This window comes from Cynoglossus semilaevis, unplaced genomic scaffold (assembly GCF_000523025.1).
Source record: "Cynoglossus semilaevis isolate Cse_v1.0 unplaced genomic scaffold, Cse_v1.0 scaffold1033, whole genome shotgun sequence".
NCBI lineage: Eukaryota > Metazoa > Chordata > Actinopteri > Pleuronectiformes > Cynoglossidae > Cynoglossus > Cynoglossus semilaevis.
The window spans coordinates 100308-111657 of record NW_007585109.1 but is presented as its reverse complement, the minus strand read 5'-3'; the positions used below and the strand labels follow the sequence as shown (position 1 = coordinate 111657).

General features: G+C 37.5%; 2 protein-coding genes across 2 annotated transcripts in view; both read left to right on the top strand.

Annotated features, from left to right (window-relative positions):
* The window catches only part of nedd4a (NEDD4 E3 ubiquitin protein ligase a), a 20070-nt gene that overhangs the window by 4644 nt on the left and 4076 nt on the right, over positions 1-11350 (top strand). The window contains 15 exon segments of the mRNA XM_025053521.1: positions 6648-6698; positions 7137-7198; positions 7377-7473; positions 7909-8072; positions 8300-8417; positions 8583-8750; positions 8916-8999; positions 9473-9586; positions 9777-9989; positions 10159-10236; positions 10334-10388; positions 10483-10541; positions 10692-10757; positions 10848-11077; positions 11266-11350. The exon segment at positions 11266-11350 is cut by the window's right edge and continues 15 nt beyond it. Of these exon segments, the coding sequence (XP_024909289.1) occupies positions 6648-6698; positions 7137-7198; positions 7377-7473; positions 7909-8072; positions 8300-8417; positions 8583-8750; positions 8916-8999; positions 9473-9586; positions 9777-9989; positions 10159-10236; positions 10334-10388; positions 10483-10541; positions 10692-10757; positions 10848-11077; positions 11266-11350 (1644 nt within the window).
* On the top strand, positions 7-6162 carry LOC112486530 (uncharacterized). Its single transcript, XM_025053523.1, has one exon. It carries the CDS (start codon positions 2753-2755, stop codon positions 4079-4081), a length of 1329 nt encoding a protein of 442 aa, XP_024909291.1. The 5' UTR covers positions 7-2752; the 3' UTR covers positions 4082-6162.

Here is an 11350-nt window from a genome sequence, read left to right as displayed (position 1 = left end):
CACAGTGGAAACACCCTGAGTGTCCTTGTAACTCCTAACTGAATAATGCACACAGTGCCTAACTCTTCAGGTTGGTTGGGCACTATATCAATAAAATATTATTAATTTATCATTGATAACAAAATGTAAAAAAAAAATACATTCAAAACTTTTTGCATAATTAACACAGCCAGCTGAACAGAAGATAAGCAGATATTTTATACCAAAGATGCATTTAAATTGAAAACACTCCAGTGTCATTAAAACTGTATAGAACTATTTTTACATTTCAATTAAACCAATAACAAACACAATGATGTCAAATAACTATCAACACAAAAAGTTACCTGGTGAGGTTTAAATTAATTCATTGTGCCACACATGAGTAGAAAGGATACATAAACATATGAAGCACAAGGTCATAAGAGTATTCAGTACAATGGGATCTCTCTTGTAAGTCTTCGCATTTGTTAATTATCTATTTAACACCATCAGTTTGTAAATATTTGACATTTTTATCAACTACATACATTTTATCAACATTTAAACATTTTTATTGCCTTGTGTTTGTTATCCTGGTATATTAGTCATTCTCTTTGGTTTTTCTTTGCTGGTTATTTTACTTTGGCTGAATATTTCTAGAACATTTCAGCAGGGATCCATGTGATAGGACAAAGCTGGGTGTGTCTGCAATGTCAGGATCCATGCTGGTTATGTTTTATAGTGAAGGGTGTGTATGTATTTGTCATTGTAGCTCTCTGACACAGCAGAGTGGGCAGAAGAAAATGTTTTGCTTGCAGCCGTATTAGAACAATACAGGGTTCAAGAATATGTCTTTAAGAGATTAAAATGTATTCGATAATTCACAAAACATAACTACTTTTGTAATGCGAATAATGAAAATATTTTTATATAATTCATAACATTTACATATCAATTTTACAGTATCAATACACCTGTCCATCCACTGTTTAACTACACCATCACAGGTAATGTAAATTTAATTGCCTGTACACACAAATAGAGCAACACTGTACTGTACTGATGTTTTCTGTGAATTTAATCGTTGATCTGAATCGTGGTTTGTGATTGTGTTAAAGTTAAAGCTTTAAAATGTGCACTATATTTTCAGTACCTGTGTTGCTTGCTGGACAGGTGGAACTGCTGAATGAAAGCAAGGAAAGCTTCAAAATCAGCTAAAAATATCATTCAAAACTTTGGCAGATAAATAATTATCATCTTCAAGTTGCCTGTCATCTGTCAGACAAAATACTTCTGAATTCTTCTGTCAGAACAACAAGTGTTGTTTCTTACTAATGCTAAGCTAACTTTAAATGGCAAAACCACGAACATTAGAAATTTTATTGTTTTTAAGTTTTGCTTTGATTCTGAAGTTTGAAGTGAATACATCAGTAGCATCATTTTAATTTTTGTTTTTACATATTCTTTTATTCTTAGCTCCCAATGTATTTGTATAAAAACCCAACGTTCTTTATTTATATGTTGTGTTAGATTAGATTTTATTTTATCTGTTAACTCAAATCTCAGTTTATTTCCTTGGGTGCCTGGGTATTTTGTGGTGCTGGAATTGCATTCAATAATTTCTGAAGGAATTGTGACGCCTTCCTTAACACTGTTCTCTGTTGCTGACAGCAACAGTGAATGCATTTTTTTTGTATCAAGAACAAACAGTACAAACACTCCAGCAGAAAAGACTGTTGAGTTTGTACTGCTAAGTGGTCGTTGAAGTTCAGTTGGAATGCGACATGATCAGAATTTTTTTTTTTTTTTTTGGCTGTGCTTCTTACTATTAACAGATTCTGAAACTGATTTAGTAGCACAGTACTGTCCTGAAATAGGTCGGACAGGCTAAATGGACAGCTTTTAATAAATAGATCTGTCAGCAGACATGAAGTAGAAATCACATCACTGACTGTTACTTGAAGTGTCACGTAACGAGTGTCATATAACTGTCAAAGAAATTCTCTGTCTTTACTGGGTTTTTTGTGACAACAGACAGTACTAGGTGTTGCAGTTTCAATGATATTTGCATCAACATTTTGTGTTAAATGCAAATGTGACTCAGGGCATTCATGACGTGCATGTATTTAATGGCTATAATGAGGTTTAAATTCATAATCATACTGAAAACCATTCCCTCAAATTTCCTGTAATTGAATAGCAGTGGGTAGAAATATTTGCAGGGGGCACAGAGTGGATGAAATCTTAGAAGCAGAGCTGCAGGAAGTAAAATCTTGGGTGAGCCATGTGTAACAGTTTTTCAAGTGTCCGTCTAATACAAGGTGTAAAATCAAGTGCTACTCAAGTTTTTAACAGCAGAGATATAAAAAAAAAAGAATGAAAAAGCTACAAGGTGTATTAATATTGTGATTGTAGCTCACTTGAAGCTATTCTAAGCTGTTCTTATGAAACTGATAGGCTGTTGAAACGCTCTCCTTTTTAAGTTTGTGTTATTATTATTTGTTTCGGAGCTGGACTTAAGCTCCTGAAAGGGGCTAACCTCTGGGAATGCTCTAGTTTCAAAGGTCGTATGTTTCAGTCATGTCTCCAAACGGAACCACTGACCTCCTCTGACTTAAAGCTGAGATCAGCTTGAAGAGGAATGTAGGTTGTCACCAGAGCTATTTTGGCAATGTACAGCCGCTAATGATTGTGATCATAGAGCAGAGCTCAGAGCAGTTGCTTTTTTCCCCAGCAAGCAGGTTTGATCATGCAGCTCTCACTGGCGCTTCAGGGATTAGAGAGTTAACGGATGGCACGTCGGCTCCGCTTGCATTTTGCGTCAAGGAGAAGCAACACGGACCCTCTGTCAGAAAGCCTTAGTAGTCATGGTGAGGACAGTGGAGACACCCTTTCTTCTCTTAGTCCTGTTGAGAGTCTGGCGCACAGTTCTGTCCACTTGAAGGTGACTCCTTTGTCACCGGACTATGCTAATTTACCTCGGTATTCTTCATTATTCATACCCCGGGTTAATTGTGGAAGATGCAATAAGAAGAACATTCTGCGAATCTCTCTGCAACCCTGCGGAAAAGTCAGCAGAGAACCAGATGGCCATACAGAGGTTGAGGACCTAGGAGTAGGTGAAGGAGGAGCTGGTAGTAGCTTTGATGGGGGCTCGTGCAACAGCAGTATGGCTAGTGATGCAGGGTATTGTAGCAGCAATAGCATCTTTGAGCCAGAGGCTGGAGAAAAACAAAGGATCACTAAGACGAGAAGTTTACCACGCTCCAAATCCAAGCTCCCACTGAGGCGGTGCTCCTCTTTGGTTATATTTCCAAAGAGTCCCAGCAGTACACCTCCTGCCTCTCCAATAAATTATGTGGCTCTGCCTCCTCTACCAGCGTCCAAAGAGTGTCATCAGTCATCGCTTCATACTTCTGCCAACGAATTCTCACCGAGTGAAGAGAAAATTACTTGCAAAGGGTCCACCAATACAACAGTAATTGACCATTGTCTCCCAAAAGGAAGCTGTTCTACTGACTTTACGGACTCAAAACATACCGTGAAATTAAATATTCCTCTACAGGATGAACCAAACTGCATAATGGATATGAAGGGAAAAGTTATAGAGACATTATCAATGGTGGACAGGTCAAATCGCCATTCTAGTTGTGTACTGCTACACTTTGCTCAACAAAGACCAAAGGGAGCTACAACAGCTGTAAATGTGGAGTATCCTAAGGCTCTTTGCCGTACAGAACATCCCAAAGGAGATCAGGAATCTTACAAAAAGCTACATCGAAGTACCTCTGCTTGTGTTTTTTCCTCAACTAGACAATCGGAAGAAAAAAAAGTACTCTGTTCTAATGAAGAGAGACAGGAAAAAGCTGGTGAATTATGCTGCAATCGAGCAATACAAAGGAGTATTTCTCTGGAAGTTCCATATCATAACACAGGAATTTCATGTCATGTTTCGAATGCAAAACTCAGTAGCCCTTGCTCTCCGCATGTACACATTCATTTGTCTCCTTTTTATCCATCTAAGTTACCAAGCTCTGTTATTGATGTAAACCAAACCAACAATGTCCCAAAGAGCACCAGTGAAAGCACCAAGGTAAGTGTTTTATTTCAAGGCATTTGATGCGCCAAGTTAACAGCCAAGTAGCCTCAAATATTTACGACTGCTGTACCATGTCACAAACCTGAAACTTGAAAAATGTTTCAGGATCGGTAGATCTAAAGGCTCTGTGAAGAAACATTTGACTTTTCTCTAATGTTGTTTTGCTGGTTAGATAATATTCCCTACTGTGATAATTTGACCACCCTGCTGACCATTTCCTGACATATTGACATTTTTATTTATTTAAGTAAAAAGTAGTAATAGTAGTAATAACAGAAAATAATGTCATCTTCTTTGGCCATTCCAATGAAGTAAAATTATGTTTATTTAGCGTTAGCCAGTAGAACCACCACAAGAATAACATTAAGTAACTGAGAAGATGGCTACATCTAAGTCATGCAATTAACAAGCCCACTGTGGACAAACACTCTGAGGTATTTAATTACATATAACCTAATGTGGTTGCCTGTTAGTTTCCAAGAAAAGAGTGATCAGGACAGGACGCTCATTCAAGATCACTCTTGAAATTATGTTAAACTCCATTTATCTCTTTTACTTTTTTTTTCCACTTGTGCTATCTGTGAGTAATAGTCCAAAGTATTTACCCAAGCTAATTATAGAAGTGGGAAAAGCAGTACCCCTTGCTGATATAAATAACAAGCTTCTGAAATATTCCCCTGACTCCAGATAGTCTGCCAGTTCGTAGCACTGCCCAGTCGTGTGGAATCAAATTTAACTGCATGACACTAGAGCAGGACATAGTCATGTCAGCCATCTGTGGAAGCTCTGTGTGTGTGTGTGTGTGTGTGTGCATGTGTTTGACTTTGTGTGTGTGGTGGACAACTATATCAGCAGGGTAGAGTATGAGCTGGAGCATTTCTCTGTAAAAGTATGGAGTGTACCCTTCCCTTGAAGCCCGCTTGCCAGGCAATGTTTGTAAAATATCAGGTGTCAGCCTCCCCCCTGTGTTTAGCAAGCTGACAAATAAGAAGGTCTCTTCCAGTAATTTGCTGTTCTGCCTCATATTACAATATTTAGCTTCATGTTATTTTTTTCATTTCTCTATTTGGTTTGACATTTTCATTTTTAATTACATGGAAGAACAAAACAATAAAAGTGGCATTGTTTAACATGTAGTTACACCTATAAAGGTGCTCAGATGTTATGTAGAGAATACCTATGTGGTTTTCGGAGTTGGATATACAAGTTTGATTATTTTTAAATCTCAGACAAGATCCTACCATGTCTACCTGCATGGACTCTATTGATCCTGATCAATAATTTTTTTTAAATAAATTTATGACCTGAACATGAAAATCTCTGGGCTGCCTATGACATCATTAGTTAAAGTGAGACCGCTTAAAGGGGTTTAGTTTGGTACGTTGTTCTTATCTGTGTGCTCTCATAACTCCATACGTCCAGTCATCAGTTAAAAAATAACCATGAAACTAGTCAGGTGAAAATGACTCACAATTTCCCTCTGTGTTGTAAACCATCTAAGTCCAAAAATTGCAGAAACCATAATTAAGATATTGTTTAAGTGATACAGCAAGACAACAAGTTTAAAAACTCCTCCTCACCATCTAACATACCCAGTGCAAACCTAATTATATAAACAAATATAAATAAATCACATCCAACAAACAATTGCTTTTACGTTTCTTAAAATATTACTAATTATGTTCTGGTAATAACATTAGCTGTTTGTCTCTCTTTGTTTCACAAGCTGCTGTCCACCTGTCAAAAGCAGTTTATTGTTGCCAAACTTAAATGGAGTGGTGCTCTACTGATACCAAAATGTGTTTGTAGCAATCTACCACAGCTGTGTGCACTACATGGGCAAGTTGTTTTTATAATTATTAGTTAGTAATTTTGATATTTAGTCAAACACGTGTCTGTTTGGCACTTTAGTCAGCTGGGATGTTAATAGTCACAAAGCATTGTCCCACAACACAGTGTTCGACTTTCTGATTCCCAAGGCTGTTTTCAAGGCGTTCTGTGAACAGTTAAGTTGAAGTGTTCAAGGAAAAGACAGTGTTTCTGACTTGTGCTCTAAGCTTTTCAGTCGGTTCCATAGTGTAGCGGTTAGCATACCTGCCTCGGCAGCAAAGTGTAGCGGTTAGCATGCCTGCCTCGGCAGCAGCGACGAGAGAATCTTGGGTTTGATTCCCAGAGGAACCACATGCTTGGCCCTTGCTAGGGGCAATCTGTTAACATCATATCTGCTGCAAACACAACAGTTTCCCAAATATGGAATCAATATAGTATACATTTATTTATATACTTTATTTAAACAAGGTATTCATAAACACGTTTGCACGTTGGCTTTATTTCTGCTGTAAATACAGCAATGGATTACTTTTTACAGGTATGACTGTACAGTTTTATTTTAAATGGGTGTGTGACTTTTTTTTGTGACAATGAAGTTTACTCTAATTAAATGTCTCTTTTATGGTTTAGAAGACAAAAAGGGAATTGGCCAGTCAATTTGTTTGGGTTTGGATGTACATATTTAAACACAGTTCCAAGGATATTTTATGCACTTTTGAGATCTAAGTCTCTCTCCTCTCTCTCTCTGCCCCCTCAGACACGTGATGACTTTCTTGGACAGGTGGATGTCCCTCTAAATCAGATACCGGTGAGTCCTCTTGACCTTTGCATATCATTATCTGTTTTCCTTGAAGCCTTGTGTATGTGAGCAGGAACATTGTGGGTTTTTACTGCACAACTTCTTGACCTCAGTTTCAAGGTTTTATTTATTAGTCATTGTATTTGCATACAATGACATTTTTTTCACCCATGACACTGTAAACGTGCGCCCTTATTCAACTGTCTGTTCCACATCATTGTCCATGGTTTTGTAAACATGGTCTGCCATGTTTATGTTATGTACATTTATATTTTACTATAAATACAGTATAACATTTCCAAATCAACCATGGAAAAGTCATCAGTTTACATCAAAGCATTTCAAATTAACTTTGATATAAACACGTGGTCTGCAGTTTATGAATTTTCACAGAAATGTTGCTATTTAAATTTTCTTTGTATTTGACCTTTTTTTTTCTTGTCACAGACAGAAAATCCTAATGCCGAAAGGCCATACACATTCAAGGATTTTCTGCTTCACCCACGAAGGTCAGCATGAATTCATGCTTTTGTCATCTTTTCCTTCTTTTTCTTTCATTTTGTCAAATGTGTTTTTAAAAGTGAATGGATTGGTGACAGTTAATATGTTACAGTTTTACAACTAACACCTATTTACTTTTGCTTTGTTCAAAATCGTTTGTTCAAAACCCCTTGTTTGTTTCTGTAGTCATAAGTCAAGGGTCAAAGGTCATCTACGTCTTAAAATGATGTACTTGCCAAGCAACCAAGGGGAGGAAACTACAGATCAGACCGAAGATGTTGATGTGAGTTTGATTTTAGCTTTTGGCAAAGGTATTGTTTTATTATTGTTAATGTACCCCAACATTTTAAGTGGGGTGCTGTATGGGAATGGTCCTAAATGTCAATAATATGTGGTAATATGTAATAATGTTAAAACAAAGAATTGACTTTTTGATTTTTAGAAACAAAAGTAATCAATTACTTAGATTTTTTTCAAATCACAATGTGATGTTTCCACATTTTACTACAGATTTCAGTGGTCTTCATTCTTTGCTAAATGTGTTTCATCAATTGGTTATTGTTAGGGATTCATGGTGTCCAAAGTAATGGGGCACATAATTTCCTTAGGGTTAACCCACCACGGGTTGAATGTATAATAAATAAATACATTTAATTTGCTGTTTTCAAGCTTCCTAGCAACGTTGAATCCTATTACAGTTTGTGTTTATTCTGCACAGCCTGAGTGGGAGCATCTGGAGTCTGAGGACATGTCTGGGCCCAGACAAAGTCAACTACTACCTCCTCTGCCCCCTGGCTGGGAGGAGCGGCAAGACAATTTGGGAAGAATCTACTATGTCAACCATGAGAGAAGAAACACACAGTGGCAACGCCCCACAATGCAGTAAGATGCAGTTTGTATAAAAAGGACAACGTCTAGTTGAAATCTCTTTTATTCACAACCAGTAAATTACCAGTAAATTATTGGACTATAATTATCAGACATGCAGTGTTCGCTTATCTGTTCTGTTTAAATTTGTTTTTTTCCTCCTTTTTGTATTATAATTTATAAAGTAAACCAATGCTCTATTAAAGACGTTAAGAGAAAGCAATGTTTCTCCACATAAACAGGGATGGTAATTTGGATTTGGTCAGAGGCCAGAACAACACTACAGAGGTGGAACATGCATTTATTTCACGCAGACAGATCTCAGATCATGGAGAAAATGAAACACCAGAGACCCCTGAGGTAATTTTGACTCTTTGCTTATTATCTTGTCTTTTGCTTTGTCCTACATGTCCAGTATGTTTTTCATTCTGTTCAGAATGGATGAGTATCACATGGCAAAGGAATTGTCTGTTAGAAGGGACAAAACAGTGCCACATCACAAAGTGTGTCTTCCTTATCTTTTAGAGCTGGGAGATTGTTACAGAAGATGCGTCAACATTGTACAACAGCAATAGTGAAATAGCAATGTCGCCTCCACCCCAAGTGCCTGCAGACAGTAATTCAATTTGCAGAGAAATGGGAAATATGCAAGTTGATGGCACCCCAGTTAGTGAGCATTGCATCTCCCACATGGTGAGTTGTGTTCTGTGAATCATCAGGTTTTGATTAAGGAAATTGAAATTGAAGACTTGTAATGAAATTAACATAAACCATGAGCTTTTGTGGAGAGAGGCAATGATTATTATTCAGTAATGGACAAATCAGGGTTGTTGCCTGACATCCTCTATGTTACTGCAGAATCATGCAAGTATTTCAAGCCATTCCAGTCTCAGGAGAAGCAACCAGAATTCACCTGGAGAGGAACATCCAGTTCAACCAGTGGTGAGTGTAACGCTACCTAAAAAAAGAATTAGTAATTGTCATGAATTTTTGAAACTCTTCACAGTGTTAAACATCGGTTTTTTTTAAGTGTTTAAGTGTTTGTATAGCTGTACTACTTCAACAACATGGAGACAGACCTTTAATAAAATTTTGACTAACCAGAACAGGTTTTATTTAAAGACAGCTTTCACAAACAGCTCTACAGACTTTCAATACTGCCACCTACGGGGCATACCAAGCACTTCAAAATAAAGTTGAAAAAATGTTGATAAATTGCATATTCATTGCAGATGGACACACCACCATATAACTGATGTCCCTTATTTTAAATACATAAAGATTGTTTTAGAAAATTATTTTTAAATTATACCTCAAAACAAAACAGGTACGTCTTTATATATATCATTACTATTATTTAATATTTTAAGTAATTAACCAATTTTTTAAAACTACATTTTCATGTAACTTAACAGCCAACCTCAGCTGGATTACCCCCTGGCTGGGAGGAGAAGCGGGACAGCAAAGGAAGACGTTACTTTATCAACCACAACACCAGAACCACAACATGGACACGACCTGTGATACAGGTACACAGTTTTACTGATGTTTGTTGACACCAAGAAAACTTCTCAAAGTGCTGTTTGCCAGTTTGATCAGGATGGCCTGTCACTTTCTTGCGGCTTCTATGAAAAGGCTGTTGCCTCTGACCAATTAGCAATACAGGTTGGACTAATCTGTTCTTGAACAGTGAACCAAGCTTATGTTTTGATTGGACAGAGAACGTCAGAGACGGCAGCTGCACAAAGTGGTGCTGGTCAATCCCAAAGTCCTTCACCTTGTCAAGTGACCCCCCCTGAGGTGTTGGCTCCACAGAGCTCAAGCTCAGACTCTACGATTGAAACTGGGTTTTTGCCATCTGGTTGGGAAGTGCGCAGTGCTCCCAATGGAAGACCCTTTTTTATTGACCACAACACTAGGACAACCACATGGGTAAGAATGATAGTAGACTGGTCGAATTTGTTTTATACGGCGTTGGTCTCCTATAGGAACATCTAGCATATTCACTAGAAATCTGCTGATTGTTGAACAGCAATTCAAAGACATTTTATTGAGAATAATAGGAATGTTAATGTACTCTCTTCTTCTTTCATCTGAACAGGATGACCCAAGGCTTAGAATTCCAGTTCAAATGCGAAGGACAGCCACACTTGACCCAAATGATCTCGGCCCTATGCCGGTATGCAAGTCTCAATATTTTGTCAACCCATGTGTTCAGATATAAAGGTAATGCTGAGATAATTGTTAGATCACAACTTTACATTTTTAATTCTTAGCCTGGTTGGGAAGAAAGAGTCCACACTGATGGACGGATCTTCTACATAGATCACAGTACGTATTACACAGACTACAATAAAATCCTGAATACACCAACAACAACTGCAGTCCTGTTCTAATGGATGGTTTGTAATGTATTTAATTGTAGACACCAGGGCCACACAATGGGAGGATCCCAGATTACAGAACTCAGCTATAACTGGACCAGTGAGTGAAGATCTTAATTAACTTTTCATATACAGTCTCCTATAAATTTAAACCATCAACAACAACAAGTGAATTTGTAATTTTCCCCACTGTCACTGTGTGACTTATCTTCTTTTGATTTTAATGAAAATTGATCTGTTTCTGTTCTAGGCTGTGCCTTATTCCAGAGACTATAAACAGAAGTATGAATACTTCAGAAAGAAGTTAAAGAAGCCGGTGAGTGCCTCTAAAGAACAACTGATGTGGACTTCTAATATAAATAATTTTAATTTCTACAAATAAATTACATTTATACATTCTTCTTAGGCTGACATCCCAAATCGCTTTGAAATGAAGCTGAGGCGTAATGCAGTACTGGAGGACTCCTACCGTCGTATTCTTTCTGTAAAGAGACCAGACCTACTAAAGGCACGTTTGTGGGTGGAGTTTGAAGGAGAAAAGGGACTAGACTATGGTGGTTTGGCCAGGGAGTGGTTTTTCCTAATGTCCAAGGAGATGTTCAACCCGTACTATGGACTCTTTGAGTATTCTGCCACGTGAGTTCATGTACACTGCTTTCTGACAAATTCCAATTAAAAAAAACCCCGTTTTTTTACACTTTACAATTGCCCTTTTATGAAGCAATTATATTTAGTTAAGAATGTAATTGTTTTTAATTATGCAAAAGAATAAAAGACACATCACATCCTCAAGATAGGACCTACAGCTGATCTTTGTATTTTAGTGACAACTACACTCTGCAAATCAACCCCAACTCAGGCCTGTGTAATGAGGACCACCTGACCTACTTCAAGTTCATTGGCCGTGTA

Excerpts from the sequence above, each read along its gene's own strand:
- LOC112486530 (XM_025053523.1), top strand. The coding sequence starts at position 2,753 with ATGGCACGTCGGCTCCGCTTGCATTTTGCGTCAAGGAGAAGCAACACG.